Source organism: Oncorhynchus nerka, linkage group LG12, assembly GCF_034236695.1.
Source record: "Oncorhynchus nerka isolate Pitt River linkage group LG12, Oner_Uvic_2.0, whole genome shotgun sequence".
In the NCBI taxonomy this organism is placed as follows: Eukaryota; Metazoa; Chordata; class Actinopteri; order Salmoniformes; family Salmonidae; genus Oncorhynchus; species Oncorhynchus nerka.
In genome coordinates, this window is record NC_088407.1 from 87,014,501 (window position 1) to 87,034,867 (window position 20,367).

General features: G+C 46.4%; 1 protein-coding gene across 1 annotated transcript; it reads left to right on the forward strand.

Moving 5' to 3' along the window:
• Positions 1 to 1,872: 1,872 nt before the first annotated feature.
• Positions 1,873 to 13,451, forward strand: LOC115115842 (deubiquitinase DESI2-like). The gene is made up of 5 exons (XM_029644328.2): positions 1,873 to 2,928; positions 7,761 to 7,833; positions 8,599 to 8,692; positions 11,405 to 11,546; positions 11,745 to 13,451. The coding sequence occupies exons 1-5, from the start codon at positions 2,890 to 2,892 to the stop codon at positions 11,994 to 11,996; spliced, it is 600 nt and encodes a 199-aa protein (XP_029500188.1). The 5' UTR covers positions 1,873 to 2,889; the 3' UTR covers positions 11,997 to 13,451.
• Positions 13,452 to 20,367: the final 6,916 nt, after the last annotated feature.

A 20,367-nucleotide genomic window follows, 5' to 3' on the forward strand; every position in this document is an offset into this window, starting at 1 on the left:
ACTGTATAACGTTTGCCTTAAAATAAATCAGTTTGTTTTCACAATGGATAAAACAATCCTAAAGATATCAACCTTTATGGTCAGCATGTGCCTCTTTTTTTATTCTCGCAAATATTTGTTCATCCTCGTCGCTTTATATATCTTCCAAGCAGCGAGTATTTATTTGTGTTATGATGTAGCCTAATACATGTGGGTCCTCCATAAAGATTCCTAGTGGAAATTCCCCAAATGAATTGCTCTGTAAAATGCCGATGATGTTAATGAGGATTATGATAATTCATGACGACGATTAAAAAATAAAAGTTACAAAGTTACAAATAAAAGCATAGATCTCTCGGTAAATTCAACAACATGCCCCCCCCCTCTCTCATGTATGCAGTCCATTGTCAATTGGTGGTGGCGGGATTGGGGGGGTTCTTGGACCCGAGGCAGCCAGTAGCACTAGCACGATGACGTAATCAACATTTTTTCCCCTCCTCACTCATTGAGGGGGGCTCGATAAATCTGTCTCGGGCGCCCGTGTAGGCGTGTTTCGCACCGGGTGAAAATTGATTGTATTCGTTTTGGGAACCGGGCTGCCTCCCGGGCGTTGAGTCATACATACTGTGTTCAAAAACAACTGGCAACTCGGGAAAAATAAGAGGTCAAATCATGACGTTAGTGATTTTCAGTTCGGAAAGTCTGAGCTCTGGAAAGAGACAGAGATCTGGAGTTGGTTGACTGTTCAAATCGATTTTTACCCGTTGGAGCTTGTTTTTTAACCAGTGGTGGGAAAAGTACTCAACTGTCATACTTGAGTAAAAGTAAAGATACCTTAATAGAAAATTACTCAAGTAAAAGTCACCCAGTAAAATACTACTTGAGTAAAAGTCTAAAAGTATTTGGTTTTAAATATACTTAAGCATCAAAAGTAAATGTATACATCATTTCAAATTCCTTATATTAAGCAAACCAGATGGCACAATTTTCATTAAAAAAAAACTTATTGAGGATAGCAACGGCACACTCCAAAACTCAGACATAATTTACAAACAAAGTCCTCCAGATCAGAGGCAGTAGGGATGACCAGGGATGTTCTCTGTTTAGTGAGTCCTCCAGATCAGAGGCAGTAGGGATGACCAGGGATGTTCTCTGTTTAGTGAGTTCTCCAGATCAGAGGCAGTAGGGATGACCAGGGATGTTCTCTGTTTAGTGAGTCCGCCAGATCAGAGGCTGTAGGGATGACCAGGGATGTTCTCTGTTTAGTGAGTCCTCCAGATCAGAGGCAGTAGGGATGACCAGGGATGTTCTCTGTTTAGTGAGTCCTCCAGATCAGAGGCAGTAGGGATGACCAGGGATGTTCTCTGTTTAGTGAGTCCTCCAGATCAGAGGCAGTAGGGATGACCAGGGATGTTCTCTGTTTAGTGAGTCCTCCAGATCAGAGGCAGTAGGGAGGACCAGGGATGTTCTCTGTTTTTTGAGTCCTCCAGATCAGAGGCAGTAGGGATGACCAGGGATGTTCTCTGTTTAGTGAGTCCTCCAGATCAGAGGCAGTAGTGATGACCAGGGATGTTCTCTGTTTAGTGAGTCCTCCAGATCAGAGGCAGTAGGGATGACCAGGGATGTTCTCTGTTTAGTGAGTCCTCCAGATCAGAGGCAGTAGGGAGGACCAGGGATGTTCTCTGTTAAGTGAGTAGGCCGGTGTAGGCCGTCATTTAAAAAAATAATTTGTTCTTATCTGACTTTCCTAGAAAAATAAAAGTTAAATATAATTACAAACAATTACTATTCTATTTGAGATGGGTGCTCATCCCTCACCACGTTTGCCCGTTCTAGTCACGGGCCATAGACCGGTTTGCCACCGCTCAACATAATCGAATCCCCCCATTCCCATTCACAGAGAACCCGGCTCGTCCACAGGACGTTCCGCCAGCTGTGAGACACGGTTCGGATGATGTCATTCACTTTCTTTTGAGCAGTTTTCACGAGACCGGAGGACACCGTTTTTTGTGTTGCGGTGAGAGATACGATTGGGAAGGGGAGGATATCTCATCGAACGGACAGAGACAGAGGACGGTAGTTGACTACCTACGGCAAAACGACACGACTCTAACGGTTTGTCTGTGTGATGAGGGCCACATCATCCACCACTGATACCGTCTACGCTGTTGCTAGCTTTTCACCACACAGCTGACAAGCCAAAAGTGAACCGTAAAACAATAGGTGAATCTATAGCCAGCTAGCTTTTATATACTATTTGAGAGAAAAGTGAAATTAGGTGGCTCTCGACCTGGCTGACATTTCCGGATTCGAACACTCGCATATTCATCCTCCCAGCGGTGTTGTTTTAGCGTCTCAATATACACGCAATTGATCGCTATTTATGTGACAACGGAGGCAAGCTAAGTGAAACTAACGCTAACCTTCATTTGATTTCCAGAGGACCTATTTGTCTTGCTTTGGGAATAGAAATGGGCCGTGTTCAACAGTTCTGTAACTGTCTAGCTCGAGCTAGCTACTGTAGCAAGCTATCTCCGGTCGGGATCTAGTACCGTTATGTGCGTGCCTGTGTTCTTTACAGTCAAAAAGCGAAACATTCGTCGTTCACGTTTCGCTGCCTTGATATTTGATACAGTAATTTTTTCAACATCTACAATCGAGATACCCTTGGCCTTGGAACGGGTAGAATTCTTGGACCGATTTTTTTGTTTTGGCTGAGGCATGAGAGACATTCGATCCATCCTTCTATCCCGGTGCTCCATCCTATACGGCGCAGTGTGAGTAGCCCATCCGGGAAGCGCACATCAGCAGAATCGCATCCTATATGCACCTTTGGGGTGTCGGGGGCCTGAAGGTGCTACTATAACGTCGGAGCGGGAGGACGTTGCCTTCCCATCTCAGGATTAAACCATGGCCAATGAACCTGTTATCCTTAATGTGTATGATATGGTAAGATTGTGTGTTGGAAGTTTTCTGTGCATGGGAATCAATGTAACGTACTAGCCTACTATTTATTCTCACACAAACACACACACACACACACACACACAATAATGGATATTGAGTCCCTTGTTAGACAACCAGCCATTCACAGTGTTGGCCCCTCCTCCCTTCAGATATCTCCAGGCCAGCAGTCACAGTGTTGGCCCCTCCTCCCTTCAGTTATCTCCAGGCCAGCAGTCACAGTGTTGGCCCCTCCTCCCTTCAGTTATCTCCAGGCCAACAGTCACAGTGTTGGCCCCTCCTCCCTTCAGTTATCTCCAGGCCAACAGTCACAGTGTTGGCCCCTCCTCCCTTCAGATATCTCCAGGCCAGCAGTCACAGTGTTGGCCCCTCCTCCCTTCAGTTATCTCCAGGCCAGCAGTCACAGTGTTGGCCCCTCCTCCCTTCAGATATCTCCAGGCCAGCAGTCACAGTGTTGGCCCCTCCTCCCTTCAGATATCTCCAGGCCAGCAGTCACAGTGTTGGCCCCTCCTCCCTTCAGATATCTCCAGGCCAACAGTCACAGTGTTGGCCCTTCCTCCCCTCAGATATCTCCAGGCCAGCAGTCACACTGTTGGCCCTTCCTCCCCTCAGATATCTCCAGGCCAGCAGTCACAGTGTTGGCCCCTCCTCCCTTCAGATATCTCCAGGCCAGCAGTCACAGTGTTGGCCCCTCCTCCCTTCAGATATCTCCAGGCCAGCAGTCACAGTGTTGCCCTTCCTCCCCTCAGATATCTCCAGGCCAGCAGTCACAGTGTTGGCCCTTCCTCCCCTCAGATATCTCCAGGCCAGCAGTCACAGTGTTAGCCCCTCCTCCCTTCAGATATCTCCAGGCCAGCAGTCACAGTGTTGCCCTTCCTCCCCTCAGATATCTCCAGGCCAGCAGTCACAGTGTTGGCCCCTCCTCCCCTCAGATATCTCCAGGCCAGCAGTCACAGATGAGGATGTCTGAAAGTGACAGTGCTCAAACACCTAATTAAATCCCACTGTTTAAAAAAAAAACTTAATTTAACTAGGCAAGTCAGTTAAGAACTAATTCTTATTTTCAATGACAGCCTAGGAAAAACTGCCTTGTTCAGGGGCAGAACGACAGATTTTTACCTTGTCAGCTTGGGGATTCAATCTTGCAACCTTTGCGGTTACTCGTCCAACGCTCTAACCACTAGGCTACCTTCCGCCCCACTGTAGCTCTGTTCTGCTGGGATGAGGGATGGGCTGGGACCAGAAATCGTCCCAGGCATTTCAAACACACTGGCCCAGTTGTTCTCATTAAGACTCCCACACCAGCCCAAAAAAATCCCTAGAAGCACCCCTTATTAGCTGAAGCGCTAGCAAAACCAAATGCATGCTTTTCAACCGTTTGCTGCCCGCACCTTCCCGCCCAACTAGCATCACTACTCTGGACGGTTCTGACCTAGATTACGCGGACAACTACAAAATACCTAGGTTTCTGGTTAGACTGTAAACTCTCCTTCCAGACTCACATCAAACATCTCCAATCCAAAATTAAATCTAGAATCGGCTTTCTATTTCGCAACAAAGCCTCCTTCACTCACGCCGCCAAACATACCCTCGTAAAACTGACTATCCTACCGATCCTCGACTTCAGCGATGTCATCTACAAAATAGCTTTCAATACTCTTATCAGCAAAATGGATGCAGTCTATCACAGTGCCATCCGTTTTGTCACCAAAGCCCCATATACCACCCACCACTGCGACCGGTACGCTCTAGTCGACTGGCCCTCCCAACACATTAGTCACCAGACCCACTGGCTCCAGGTCATCTATAAGTCTATGCTAGGTAAAGCTACGCCATATCTCAGCTCACTGGTCACGATAACAACACCCACCCGTAGCATGCGCTCCAGCAGGTATATCTCACTGGTCATCCCCAAAGCCAACACCTCCTTTGGCCGCCTCTCCTTACAGTTCTCTGCTGCCAGTGACTTAAACGAATTGCAAAAATCGCTGAAGCTGGAGACTTACATTTCCCTCACCAACTTTAAACATCAGCTATCTGAGCAGCTAACCGATCACTGCAGCTGTACGTAGGCCATCTGTAAATAGCCCACCCAATCTACCTACCTCATCCTCATATTGTTTTTATTTACTTTGCTGCTCTTTTGCACACCTGTATCAATACTTACACACCAGTATCAATACTTACACACCATCATCTGCTCATCATCATCGGCTCATCTATCACTCCAGTGTTAATCTGCTAAATTGTAATTACTTCGCTACTGAGGCCTATTTATTGCCTCACCTCCTCACGCCATTTGCACACACTGTATATAGACTTTATTTTTTCTCTATTGTGTTATTGACTGTACGTTTGTTTATTCCATGTGTAACTCTGTGTTGTTGTTTCTGTCGCACTGTTTTGCTTTATCTTGGCCAGGTCGCAGTTGTAAATGAGAAATTGTTCTCAACCAGCCTACCAGGTTAAATAATTATACTTTTTTTAAAATCATTATAAGTTTGCGTAAAACACCTAATTTAGTCCCACTGGGCTAAAGACTGACTAGCCCATCAGCCAGCCCATTTCCTGTCTAGGACCAAGTCATTGGCTGGAAAACTACAGGTCATGCAAGGGCTGCGTGTCACAACCCCAGAAAGATCGCCATGACGACTCAGCCTGAATATAATTCCCCTGCTCTATCCATCGCTACATACATTGTCTTTAGCTGCCCTCCTAGAAGTCAAAACGAGGGCCGTTGTTCAAAACAAATGAATCAGTGATTGGATTGTCTCTAACCAATCAGAGTATGAAAGTTAATGACATCATCATGTAGGCTCTTGCCCAACCTATCAGATTCTGAGACCATTCAGAACTGTCAGAATGTGTTCGCATTCTAGATATCGTAGGGGGAGGCAAATCCAGACTCATGGTGAATCCAGACTCATGGTGAATCCAGACTCATGGTGAATCCAGACTCATGGCGAATCCAGACTCATGTTGAATCCAGACTCATGGTGAATCCAGACTCATGGTGAATCCAGACTCATGTTGAATCCAGACTCATGGTAAATCCAGACTCATGTTGAATCCAGACTCATGGTGGAGAAGAAACACCAGTTTGGCTGGGTGATGTGGATGGGTAGCCAGGCAACCAGAAAGAGTGATCATGGCTTAGATTGAGAGTCATAGGCTTCATCCCAGTTTTCTTCCCTTTGTGTGAACTATAACCAGAATGGATTGGTGGAGATGATATACAATTTAGTCATTCAGCAGACTCTCTTATCCAGAGAGACTTACAGTAGTGAGTCATTTAGCAGACTCTCTTATCCAGAGAGACTTACAGTAGTGAGTCATTTAGCACTCTCTTATCCAGAGAGACTGGCAGTAGTGAGTCATTTAGCATACTCTCTTATCCAGAGAGACTTACAGTAGTGAGTCATTTAGCACTCTCTTATCCAGAGAGACTGGCAGTAGTGAGTCATTTAGCAGACTCTCTTATCCAGAGAGACTGGCAGTAGTGAGTCATTTAGCAGACTCTCTTATCCAGATAGACTGGCAGTAGTGAGTCATTTAGCAGACTCTCTTATCCAGAGAGACTTACAGTAGTGAGTCATTTAGCAGACTCTCTTATCCAGAGAGACTTACAGTAGTGAGTCATTTAGCAGACTCTCTTATCCAGAGAGACTTACATTAGTGAGTCATTTAGCAGACTCTCTTATGCAGAGAGACTTACAGTAGTGAGTCATTTAGCAGACTCTTATCCAGAGAGACTGGCAGTAGTGAGTCATTTAGCAGACTCTCTTATCCAGAGAGACTTACAGTAGTGAGTCATTTAGCAGACTCTTATCCAGAGAGACTTACAGTAGTGAGTAATTTAGCACTCTCTTATCCAGAAAGACATACAGTAGTGAGTCATTTAGCAGACTGTGTCATCTAGCCATGTCATCTAGCCACTTACCCTGCATTCAGTGGAAGCCATGTCAACCAGCCACTTACCCTGCATTCAGTGGAAGCCATGTCAACCAGCCACTTACCCTGCATTCAGTGGAAGCCATGTCAACCAGCCACTTACCCTGCATTCAGTGGAAGCCATGTCATAATGGAGATGTATGATAGGTTTGTATGCACTTAACAAACTAAACCCTGGTGTATGGAGCTGATCAATACCATAAATAGTCTCCAGATATGTTGTACTACGATCTACTCTGTATCCCTGGGAGAATGAATCAATTGAAAAAGAGCATTCCAACCTTTCCAGGATACTGTATCTAATTGTTTAAAACCACTTCTCTCTCTCTATTCTCTCTCTCCCTCTCTCTCTCTCTCTCTCTCTCTCTCTCTCTCTCTCTGTCTCTCTCTCTCTCTCTCTATCCCCCTCTCTCTCTCTCTCTCTCTCTCTCTCTCTGCCTCTCTCTCTCTCTCTCTCTCTCTCTCTGCTCTCTCTCTCTCTCTCTGTCTCTCTCTCTGTCTCCCTCTCTCTCTCCTCTCTCTCTCTCTCTCTCTCTCTCTCTCTCTCCCTGCCTCTCTCTCTCTCTGTCTCTCTCTCTGTCTCTGTCTCTGTCTCCTCTCTCTCTCTCTCTCTCTCTCTCTCTCCTCCCTCTCTCTCTCTCTGTGTGTCTCTCTCTCCCTGTCTCTCTCTCTCTCTCTCTCTCTCTCTCTCTCTCTCTCTCTCTCTCTCTCTCTCTCTCTCTCTCTCTCTCTCCCTGTCTCTCTCTCCCTCTCTCTCTCTCCCTGTCTCTCTCTCTCTCTCTCTCCCTGTCTCTCTCTCTCTCTCTCTCTCTCTCTGTGTGTCTATCTCCCCCTCTCTCTCTCTCTCTCTCTCTCTCTCGTTCTAGTACTGGATCAACGAGTACACTTCCACTCTGGGTGTTGGAGTCTACCACTCAGGCATTGAGATCTATGGCCGAGGTACAGAGGAATACCTTCACTACTTTCTCATTCCCTCACTTATTCATTGTGTTGTTGACAAAATGGAGAGGAAATGTGGAATGTTTCTCTCCACAGCTTCTATTCCATAGAGATTCTGTAACACAGCTTCTATTCCATAGAGATTCTCTAACACAGCTTCTATTCCATAGAGATTCTATAACACAGCTTCTATTCTATAGAGATTCTGTAACACAGCTTCTATTCCATAGAGATTCTATAACACAGCTTCTATTCTATAGAGATTCTATAACACAGCTTCTATTCTATAGAGATTCTATAACACAGCTTCTATTCTATAGAGATTCTATAACACAGCTTCTATTCCATAGAGATTCTATAACACAGCTTCTATTCTATAGAGATTCTATAACACAGCTTCTATTCCATAGATATTCTATAACACAGCTTCTATTCTATAGAGATTCTATAACACAGCTTCTTTTCCATAGAGATTCTATAACACAGCTTCTATTCTATAGAGATTCTATAACACAGCTTCTATTCTATAGAGATTCTCACACCACACGATATCTTCTCACACCACACGATATCTTCTCACACCTCACGATATCGTCTAACACCACACGATATCGTCTCACCTTCAGTTTGCCACACGGTTCATGTACCTTTGTTGGAAAGCAAGGTGGAGACAGCCATCATTTTTCTCATGCCCGTATCATGAGCTGTCTCAATGAAGATAGCACATTTACCAAGTGTGTTCCTTATTCCTCCTCTTTACTACAGAGTTTGCATATGGGGGCCACCCGTATCCCTTCAGTGGCATATTTGAAATCAATCCCGGAAACGCCACTGAATTAGGAGAGACCTTCAAGTTCAAGTGAGTTTACATTAAAACACACACACGGGTACACAAAGTGCCTAATCACATAAAGAAGTGGTCAATGGCCGCTGTTTCATGACAGCAACAGGAAATCAAAGACTGTCTTTGTTTACAGTAGTGATGTGAAGACAACATTACCCTGTATCCCAAATTGCACCTTATTCCCTTTTTGACCAAGGCCCATAAAGACAACATTACCCTGTATCCCAAATTGCACCTTATTCCCTTTTTGACCAAGGCCCATAAAGACAACATTTGGGACGGAGACATGCAATTTGGGACGGAGACATGCAATTTGGGACACAGACATGCAATTTGGGACACAGACATGCAATTTGGGACACAGACATGCAATTTGGGACACAGACATGCAATTTGGGACGGAGACATGTCCTACTGAGCAGTGGCCTTGTAATCATTCATTGTATCGTGATGGTTGGTGTTTGGGACGAGAGTCACTGATACCAGTTTTTATACAGGGATAGAATAACACTATATGCACCCAATTACCGAATACAAACAGTGTAACTATTCCCTCCGCAAGGCAATCAAACAAGCTAAGCGTCAGTATAGAGACAAAGTAGAATCTCAATTCAACGGCTCAGACACAAGAGGCATGTGGCAGGGTCTACAGTCAATCACGGATTACAAAAAGAAAACCAGCCCCGTCGCGGACCAGGATGTCTTGCTCCCAGACAGACTAAATCACTTTTTTTGCCCGCTTTGAGGATAATACAGTGCCACTGACACGGCCCGCAACTAAAACATGCGGACTCTCCTTCACTGCAGCCGACGCGAGGAAAACATTTAAACGTGTCAACCCTCGCAAGGCTGCAGGCCCAGACGGCATCCCCAGCCGCGCCCTCAGAGCATGCACAGACCAGCTGGCTGGTGTGTTTACGGACATATTCAATCAATCCCTATCCCAGTCTGTTGTTCCCACATGCTTCAAGAGGGCCACCATTGTTCCTGTTCCCAAGAAAGCTAAGGTAACTGAGCTAAACGACTACCGCCCCGTAGCACTCACTTCCGTCATCATGAAGTGCTTTGAGAGACTAGTCAAGGACCATATCACCTCCACCCTACCTGACACCCTAGACCCACTCCAATTTGCTTACCGCCCAAATAGGTCCACAGACGACGCAATCTCAACCACACTGCACACTGCCCTAACACATCTGGACAAGAGGAATACCTATGTGAGAATGCTGTTCATCGACTACAGCTCGGCATTTAACACCATAGTGCCCTCCAAGCTCGTCATCAAGCTCGAGACCCTGGGTCTCGACCCCGCCCTGTGCAACTGGGTACTGGACTTCCTGACGGGCCACCCCCAGGTGGTGAGGGTAGACAACAACATTTCCACCCCGCTGATCCTCAACACGGGGGCCCCACAAGGGTGCGTTCTGAGCCCTCTCCTGTACTCCCTGTTCACCCACGACTGTGTGGCCACGCACGCCTCCAACTCAATCATCAAGTTTGTGGACGACACTACAGTGATAGGCTTGATTACCAACAACGACGAGACGGCCTACAGGGAGGAGGTGAGGGCCCTCGGAGTGTGGTGTCAGAAAAATAACCTCACACTCAACGTCAACAAAACTAAGGAGATGATTGTGGACTTCAGGAAACAGCAGAGGGAACACCCCCCTATCCACATTGATGGAACAGTAGTGGAGAGGGTAGTAAGTTTTAAGTTCCTCGGCGTACACATCACAGACAAACTGAATTGGTCCACCCACACAGACAGCATCGTGAAGAGGCTGAAGAAATTCGGTTTGTCACCAAAAGCACTCACAAACTTCTACAGATGCACAATCGAGAGCATCCTGTCGGGCTGTATCACCGACTGGTACGGCAACTGCTCCGCCCACAACCGTAAGGCTCTCCAGAGGGTAGTGAGGTCTGCACAACGCATCACCGGGGGCAAACTACCTGCCCTCCAGGACACCTACACCACCCGATGTTACAGGAAAGCCATAAAGATCATCAAGGACAACAACCACCCGAGCCACTGCCTGTTCACCCCGCTATCATCCAGAAGGCGAGGTCAGTACAGGTGCATCAAAGCTGGGACCGAGAGACTGAAAAACAGCTTCTATCTCAAGGCCATCAGACTGTTAAACAGCCACCACTAACATTGAGTGGCTGCTGCCAACACACTGACTCAACTCCAGCCACTTTAATAATGGGAATTGATGGGAAATGATGTATCACTATCCACTTTAAACAATGCTACTTAATATAATGTTTACATACCCTACATTATTCATCTCATATGTATATACTGTACTCTATATCATCTACTGCATCCTTATGTAATACATGTATCACTAGCCACTTTAACTATGCCACTTTGTTTACATACTCATCTCATATGTATATACTGTACTCGATACCATCTACTGTATGCTGCTCTGTACCATCACTCATTCATATATCTTTATGTACATATTCTTTATCCCCTTACACTTGTGTCTATAAGGTAGTAGTTTTGGAATTGTTAGGTTAGATTACTTGTTGGTTATCACTGCATTGACGGAACTAGAAGCACAAGCATTTCGCTACACTCGCATTAACATCTGCTAACCATGTGTATGTGACAAATAAAATTTGATTTGATTTGATTACCACCTTTCATTTTGCTATTTTATTAGGATCCCCATTAGCTGTTGCTAATGGTTACAAAACATATTTTTTCTAACACAGGGAGGCCATCGCTTTGGGCACAACAGACTTTGCTGTGGAGGACATGGATAAAATCATGGAGGAGCTGGGGAGGGATTTCAAGGGCAACTCTTACCATCTAATGCACAAGAACTGCAACCACTTCTCATCCTCGCTGTCTGAGGTCAGTGTCTGTTTCATCACTGTTTGATTATACATTTTGAATTATACATTACATATTGACATGTATTGTGAACGATCTGATAGAGCCATTACTGTCAATAGGAACATTGCCCTATTGACAGGCATACATATTTTGTGGAGTATGTTTTTTAAAAACTTGCCAAGTGAAAAACATGTTTGTTTTTCGTTCTTATTCCAGCTGTTGTGTGGGCGTGAGATCCCTCGTTGGGTGAACCGCCTGGCCTACTTCAGCTCCTGCGTGCCCTTCCTCCAGACCTGCCTCCCTAAGGAGTGGCTGACCCCCGCTGCCCTCCAGAGCCACATCAGCATGGGGCTCCACAAGGAGGAGCGGGAGGCTGGAGAGTCCAGCGACGAGGACCCCAACTCAGCCTCTGGGACCGCTGGGGCGGGCACCGGATCCTCACACAGCTGTCGCCATACACGGGTCTGAGCCAATGACTGTATAGGTCTGAAGAGAACAGCCAATAAGGACTCTCTCAATTACCTTTGACCTTCGAACCCTGGACCAGAAGGTCACCAAGTCCCCTCTGCAGGGGATGTAGTGATGTAATATCTGTGGGCCTGACTGAATAACCACCTGACCTCATAGTACCACCCCTGAGAACAGAGACGAGGACGACGGATGATTAGCTAGCCTGGTAGTACGGGGCCGGGGGTCCTGCAAAACCTACAGATCCTTAGATCCTTTCCCTGGTTTTCTCCCTTTTAGATATGGTAGATATATATCCGGAGGGAGATTTGTTATAGGTTTGTTGACAAACTAACTCAGAGCATGGCATGGCTCTTTTAGATTGACCACAGCTACATGATGTACTGTAGGTCTGGGCTACTTTCTGCTCATTTCTCTTTTTCCATGAACTTTTAAACCTTTGTCAGCCTTCATCCCAGATCCACCCTGATTCTCTTCTTGCAGAGCTCCTTCTATTGTAGAGTAAACGGATATCAGACACCACAAAGATACATCTAAATGTACGTCCCAAATGGCTCCCTATTCCTTATTTATAGTGAATTATTTTAGACCAGAGCCCTATAGAACCCTATTCCCTATATAGTGCACTACTTTAGACCAGAGCCCTATGGAACCCTATTCCCTATATATAGTGCACTACTTTAGACCAGAGCCCTATAGAACCCTATTCCCTATATATAGTGCACTACTTTAGACCAGAGCCCTATGGAACCCTATTCCCTATATATAGTGCACTACTTTAGACCAGAGCCCTATAGAACCCTATTCCCTATATATAGTGCACTACTTTAGACCAGAGCCCTATGGAACCCTATTCCCTATATATAGTGCACTACTTTAGACCAGAGCCCTATAGAACCCTATTCCCTATATATAGTGCACTACTTTAGACCAGAGCCCTATAGAACCCTATTCCCTATATATAGTGCACTACTTTAGACCAGAGCCCTATGGAACCCTATTCCCTATATATAGTGCACTACTTTAGACCAGAGTCCTATAGAACCCTATTCCCTATATAGTGCACTACTTTAGACCAGAGCCCTATAGAACCCTATTCCCTATATATAGTGCACTACTTTAGACCAGAGCCCTATAGAACCCTATTCCCTATATATAGTGCACTACTTTAGACCAGAGCCCTATAGAACCCTATTCCCTATATATAGTGCACAATGTTTTGTTGTTGTTGCAAGGGCCCTTATGGCTCTGGTCAAAATAAGTGCCCTATCCAGGGCATAGTGTTCCATTTGGGACGACGCCTGAGACTACTGGTATTGTGACGTTAGCAGGATGTTACTTGCTGCTCACTTCAAGAGGTACTTAACCTCCCTACTTGGGCCTTCAGTCTTAACTTCAAAGATGTTTTGCTTTGTTTATGGTTGTGTGGGTGTGTGTGTGTGTGTGTGTGTGGGGGGGTGGAGTTAATATTCTGGCCATTTTTTGGACGTTGTAGTGCACTATAGTGATATGAACCTGATATATATAGTGATATGTGCTCTGTTTAGAAGGAGTAATTACATGTGGGATTTAAACCAGCACATTTCTGTTAAATGTCATTCTTAACTGAAAATGATGTGCCAAGAGCAAAGGATTGGACAAAAGTGAAGACATCCAAGTTAGTTTTGGACCATATTGATTTCAATGATTACATTTTATCGTATTAGTATTATATATTTGGGTGTTATTTGTCTATTTCATGGTCTCATGTATTGCTTAACAAGACATTGTCCCCCCCCATATAATTAGCTATTTACTACCATCATGTGATGAATAACACTGGCAGATGTCTCATTTATACACTTCTACAATGGGAACCAATCAATCTTTAGAGTGTTGGACTAGTAACCGGCAGGGTAGCTTAGTGGTTAGAGTGTAGAGGCGGCAGGGTAGCCTAGTGGTTAGAGTGTAGAGGTGGCAGGGTAGCCTAGTGGTTAGAGTGTAGAGGTGGCAGGTAGCTTAGTGGTTAGAGTGTAGAGGCGGCAGGGTAGCCTAGTGGTTAGAGTGTAGAGGCGGCAGGGTAGCCTAGTGGTTAGAGTGTAGGGGCGGCAGGGTAGCCTAGTGGTTAGAGTGTAGGGGCGGCAGGGTAGCCTAGTGGTTAGAGTGTTGGACTAGTAACCGGAAGGTTGCAAGTTCAAACCCCCGAGCTGACAACATACAAATCTGTCGTTCTGCCCCTGAACAGGCAGTTAACCCACTGTTCCCCGGTAGGCCGTCATTGAAAATAAGATTTTTTTCTGAACTGACTTGCCCGGTTAAATAAAGGTTAAATAAAGTAAATACATAAAAAGGAGATGAAACAGAAACCTGATCAAGAAATCTCAGCCCTTGTGACCGATCAGTCGGCACACAACATAAGAAATCTCAGCCCTTGTGACCGATCAGTCGGCACACAACATAAGAAATCTCAGCCCTTGTGACCGATCAGTCGGCACACAACATAAGAAATCTCAGCCCTTGTGACCGATCAGTCGGCACACAACATAAGAAATCTCAGCCCTTGTGACCGATCAGTCGGCACACAACATAAGAAATCTCAGCCCTTGTGACCGATCAGTCGGCACACAACATAAGAAATCTCAGCCCTTGTGACCGATCAGTCGGCACACAACATAAGAAATCTCAGCCCTTGTGACCGATCAGTCGGCACACAACATAAGAAATCTCAGCAGTGAAAGTGAAACTCATAGTTGTTGAATCACAGTTTTCTGTTCATACAACTCCTCTTGTCTTGACCCCTCCTCCCCAGAGAGTGATTGAGTAGGTGTATGAGGGGTCTGGAGGCCCGTCGAGGAAGGGGGGTGTTACAGTTAGGGAATTGTGTGAAGGAAGGGGGGGGTGTTACAGTTAGGGCATTGTGTGAAGGAAGGGGGGTGTTACAGTTAGGGCATTGTGTGAAGGAAGGGGGTGTTACAGTTAGGGCATTGTGTGAAGGAAGGGGGTGTTACAGTTAGGGCATTGTGTGAAGGAAGGGGGGTGTTACAGTTAGGGCATTGTGTGAAGGAAGGGGGGTGTTACAGTTAGGCATTGTGTGAAGGAAGGGGGTGTTACAGTTAGGGCATTGTGTGAAGGAAGGGGTGTTACAGTTAGGGCATTGTGTGAAGGAAGGGGGGTGTTACAGTTAGGGCATTGTGTGAAGGAAGGGGGGTGTTACAGTTAGGGCATTGTGTGAAGGAAGGGGGGTGTTACAGTTAGGGCATTGTGTGAAGGAAGGGGGTGTTACAGTTAGGGCATTGTGTGAAGGAAGGGGGGTGTTACAGTTAGGGCATTGTGTGAAGGAAGGGGGTGTTACAGTTTGGGCATTGTGTGAAGGAAGGGGGTGTTACAGTTAGGGCATTGTGTGAAGGAAGGGGGTGTTACAGTTAGGGCATTGTGTGAAGGAAGGGGGATGTTACAGTTAGGCATTGTGTGAAGGAAGGGGGGTGTTACAGTTAGGGCATTGTGTGAAGGAAGGGGGGTGTTACAGTTAGGCATTGTGTGAAGGAAGGGGTGTTACAGTTAGGGCATTGTGTGAAGGAAGGGGGGTGTTACAGTTCGGGCATTGTGTGAAGGAGGGGGTGTTACAGTTAGGGCATTGTGTGAAGGAAGGGGTGTTACAGTTAGGGCATTGTGTGAAGGAAGGGGGGTGTTACAGTTAGGGCATTGTGTGAAGGAAGGGGGTGTTACAGTTAGGGCATTGTGTGAAGGAAGGGGTGTTACAGTTAGGCATTGTGTGAAGGAAAGTTACAGTTAGGGCATTGTGTGAAGGAAGGGGGTGTTACAGTTAGGGCATTGTGTGAAGGAATGTGGGGGTGTTACAGTTAGGCATTGTGTGAAGGAAGGTGGGGGGTGTTACAGTTAGGGCATTGTGTGAAGGAAGGGGGTGTACAGTTAGGCATTGTGTGAAGGAAGGGGGGTGTTACAGTTAGGGCATTGTGTGAAGGAAGGGGGTGTTACAGTTAGGGCATTGTGTGAAGGAAGGGGGGTGTTACAGTTAGGGCATTGTGTGAAGGAAGGGGGGTGTTACAGTTAGGGCATTGTGTGAAGGAAGGGGGTGTTACAGTTAGGGCATTGTGTGAAGGAAGGGGGGGTGTTACAGTTAGGGCATTGTGTGAAGGAAGGGGGTGTTACAGTTAGGGCATTGTGTGAAGGAAGGGGGTGTTACAGTTAGGGCATTGTGTGAAGGAAGGGGGTGTTACAGTTAGGGCATTGTGTGAAGGAAGGGGGGTGTTACAGTTAGGCATTGTGTGAAGGAAGGGGGGTGTTACAGTTAGGGCATTGTGTGAAGGAAGGGGGTGTTACAGTTAAGGCATTGTGTGAAGGAAGGGGGGTGTTACAGTTAGGGCATTGTGTGAAGGAAGGGGGTGTTACAGTTAGGGCATTGTGTGAAGGAAGGGGGGGTGTTACAGTTAGGGCATTGTGTGAAGGAAGGGGGTGTTACAGTTAGGGCATTGTGTGAAGGAAGGGGGGGGTGTTACAGTTAGGGCATTGTGTGAAGGAAAAAGGTTTTGTTGTGGTTGTGAGCTGTCTTTTGATTGGCTATGTCTCTTAATGTGTTGGATTCACAGGTGATCCCTGAAACAACGGGGAGGAAGTTGTCTTTCTACAATAATATTGTGTTGATCTTACTGGTCAGTCAGTTGATCCTACTGGTCAGTCAGTTGATCCTACTGGTCAGTCAGTTGATCTTACTGGTCAGTCAGTTGATCCTACCGGTCAGTCAGTTGATCCTACCAGTCAGTCAGTTGATCCTACCAGTCAGTCAGTTGATCCTACCAGTCAGTCAGTTGATCCTACCGGTCAGTCAGTTGATCCTACTGGTCAGTCAGTTGATCTTACTGGTCAGTCAGTTGATCCTACCGGTCAGTCAGTTGATCCTACCAGTCAGTCAGTTGATCCTACCGGACAGTCAGTTGATCCTACCAGTCAGTCAGTTGATCTTACTGGTCAGTCAGTTGATCCTACCAGTCAGTCAGTTGATCTTACCGGTCAGTCAGTTGATCCTACCAGTCAGTCAGTTGATCCTACCGGTCAGTCAGTTGATCTTACTGGTCAGTCAGTTGATCCTACCGGTCAGTCAGTTGATCCTACCGGTCAGTCAGTTGATCCTACCGGTCAGTCAGTTGATCCTACCAGTCAGTCAGTTGATCTTACTGGTCAGTCAGTTGATTCTACCGGTCAGTCAGTTGATCCTACCAGTCAGTCAGTTGATCTTACTGGTCAGTCAGTTGATCCTACCGGTCAGTCAGTTGATCCTACCAGTCAGTCAGTTGATCTTACTGGTCAGTCAGTTGATCCTACCAGTCAGTCAGTTGATCCTACCGGTCAGTCAGTTGATCCTACCGGTCAGTCAGTTGATCCTACCAGTCAGTCAGTTGATCCTACCGGTCAGTCAGTTGATCCTACCGGTCAGTCAGTTGATCCTACCGGTCAGTCAATTATCCTACCGGACAGTCAGTTGATCCTACCGGTCAGTCAGTTGATCCTACCAGTCAGTCAATTATCCTACCGGACAGTCAGTTGATCCTACCAGTCAGTCAGTTGATCCTACCAGTCAGTCAATTATCCTACCGGTCAGTCAGTTGATCCTACCGGTCAGTCAGTTGATCCTACCAGTCAGTCAGTTGATCCTACCGGTCAGTCAGTTGATCCTACCAGTCAGTCAGTTGATCCTACCGGTCAGTCAGTTGATCCTACCAGTCAGTCAGTTGATCCTACCGGTCAGTCAGTTGATCCTACCGGTCAGTCAGTTGATCCTACCAGTCAGTCAGTTGATCCTACCGGTCAGTCAGTTGATCCTACCAGTCAGTCAGTTGATCCTACCAGTCAGTCAGTTGATTCTACTGGTCAGTCAATTATCCTGCCGGTCAGTCAGTTGATCCTACCGGTCAGTCAGTTGATCCTACTGGTCAGTCAATTATCCTACCGGTCAGTCAGTTTATCTTACCAGTCAGTCAGTTGATCTTACTGGTCAGTCAGTTGATTCTACCGGTCAGTCAGTTGATCCTACCAGTCAGTCAGTTGATCTTACTGGTCAGTCAGTTGATCCTACCGGTCAGTCAGTTGATCCTACCAGTCAGTCAGTTGATCTTACTGGTCAGTCAGTTGATCCTACCAGTCAGTCAGTTGATCCTACCGGTCAGTCAGTTGATCCTACCGGTCAGTCAGTTGATCCTACCAGTCAGTCAGTTGATCCTACCGGTCAGTCAGTTGATCCTACCGGTCAGTCAGTTGATCCTACCGTCAGTCAGTTGACCGGTCAGTCAATTAACCGGACAGTCAGTTGATCCTACAAAGGTGTCAGTTGATCCTACCGGAGTCAGTTGATCCTACCAGTCAGTCAATTATACCGGACAGTCAGTTGAACCAGTCAGTCAGTTGATCCTACCAGTCAGTCAATTATCCTTGTGACCGTCAGTCAGTTGATCCTACCAGTCAGTCAGTTGATCCACCGGTCAGTCAGTTGATCCTACCAGTCAGTCAGTTGATCCTACTGGTCAGTCAGTTGATCCTACCAGTCAGTCAGTTGATCCTACCGGTCAGTCAGTTGATTCTACCGGTCAGTCAGTTGATCCTACCAGTCAGTCAGTTGATCTTACTGGTCAGTCACTTGATCCTACCGGTCAGTCAGTTGATCCTACCAGTCAGTCAGTTGATCTTACTGGTCAGTCAGTTGATCCTACCAGTCAGTCAGTTGATCCTACCGTCAGTCAGTTGATCCTACCGTCAGTCAGTTGATCCTACCAGTCAGTCAGTTGATCCTACCGGGTCAGTTGATCCTACCGGTCAGTCAGTTGAACCGGTCAAGTTGATCCTCAGCCCGGTCAGTCAATTATCCTACCGACAGTCAGTTGATCCTACCGGTCAGTCAGTTGATCCTACCAGTCAGTCAATTAAGAAGTCAGTTGATCCTACCAGTCAGTCAGTTGATCCTACCAGTCAGTCAATTATCCTACCGTCAGTCAGTCAGTCAGTTGATCCTACCACAGTCAGTTGATCCTACCGGTCAAGTTGATCCTACCAGTCAGTCAGTTGATCCAGCCCGGTCAGTCAGTTGATCCTACCAGTCAGTCAGTTGATCCACCGTCAGTCAGTTGATCCCACCGGTCAGTCAGTTGATCCTACCAGTCAGTCAGTTGATCCCCGGTTCAGTTGATCCTACCAGTCAGTCAGTTGATCCTACCAGTCAGTCAGTTGATTCTACTGGTCAGTCAACAGTCAGTTGAGTCAGTCAGTTGATCCTACTGGTCAGTCAATTATCCTACCGGTCAGTCAGTTTATCTTACCAGTCAGTCAGTTGATCTTACTGGTCAGTCAGTTGATTCTACCGGTCAGTCAGTTGATCCTACCAGTCAGTCAGTTGATCTTACTGGTCAGTCAGTTGACCGTCAGTCAGTTGATCCTACCAGTCAGTCAGTTGATCTTACTGGTCAGTCAGTTGATCCTACCAGTCAGTCAGTTGATCCTACCGGTCAGTCAGTTGATCCTACCGGTCAGTCAGTTGATCCTACCAGTCAGTCAGTTGATCCTACCGGTCAGTCAGTTGATCCTACCGGTCAGTCAGTTGATCCTACCGGTCAGTCAGTTGATCCTACCGGTCAGTCAATTATCCTACCGGACAGTCAGTTGATCCTACCGGTCAGTCAGTTGATCCTACCGGTCAGTCAGTTGATCCTACCAGTCAGTCAATTATCCTACCGGACAGTCAGTTGATCCTACCAGTCAGTCAGTTGATCCTACCAGTCAGTCAATTATCCTACCGGTCAGTCAGTTGATCCTACTGGTCAGTCAATTATCCTACCGGTCAGTCAGTTTATCTTACCGGACAGTCAGTTGATCCTACCAGTTGATCCTACCAGTCAGTCAGTTGATCCTACTGGTCAGTCAGTTGATCTTACTGGTCAGTCAGTTGATCCTACCGGTCAGTCAGTTGATCTTACTGGTCAGTCAGTTGATCCTACCAGTCAGTCAGTTGATCTTACTGGTCAGTCAGTTGATCCTACCGGTCAGTCAGTTGATCTTACTGGTCAGTCAGTTGATCCTACCAGTCAGTCAGTTGATCTTACTGGTCAGTCAGTTGATCCTACCAGTCAGTCAATTATCCTACCGGTCAGTCAGTTTATCCTACCGGAGAGTCAGTTGATCCTACCAGTCAGTCAGTTGATCCTACCAGTCAGTCAGTTGATCCTACCGGTCAGTCAGTTGATCCTACCAGTCAGTCAGTTGATCCTACCAGTCAGTCAGTTGATCCTACCAGTCAGTCAGTTGATCCTACCAGTCAGTCAGTTGATCCTACCAGTCAGTCAGTTGATCCTACTGGTCAGTCAGTTGATCCTACCAGTCAGTCAGTTGA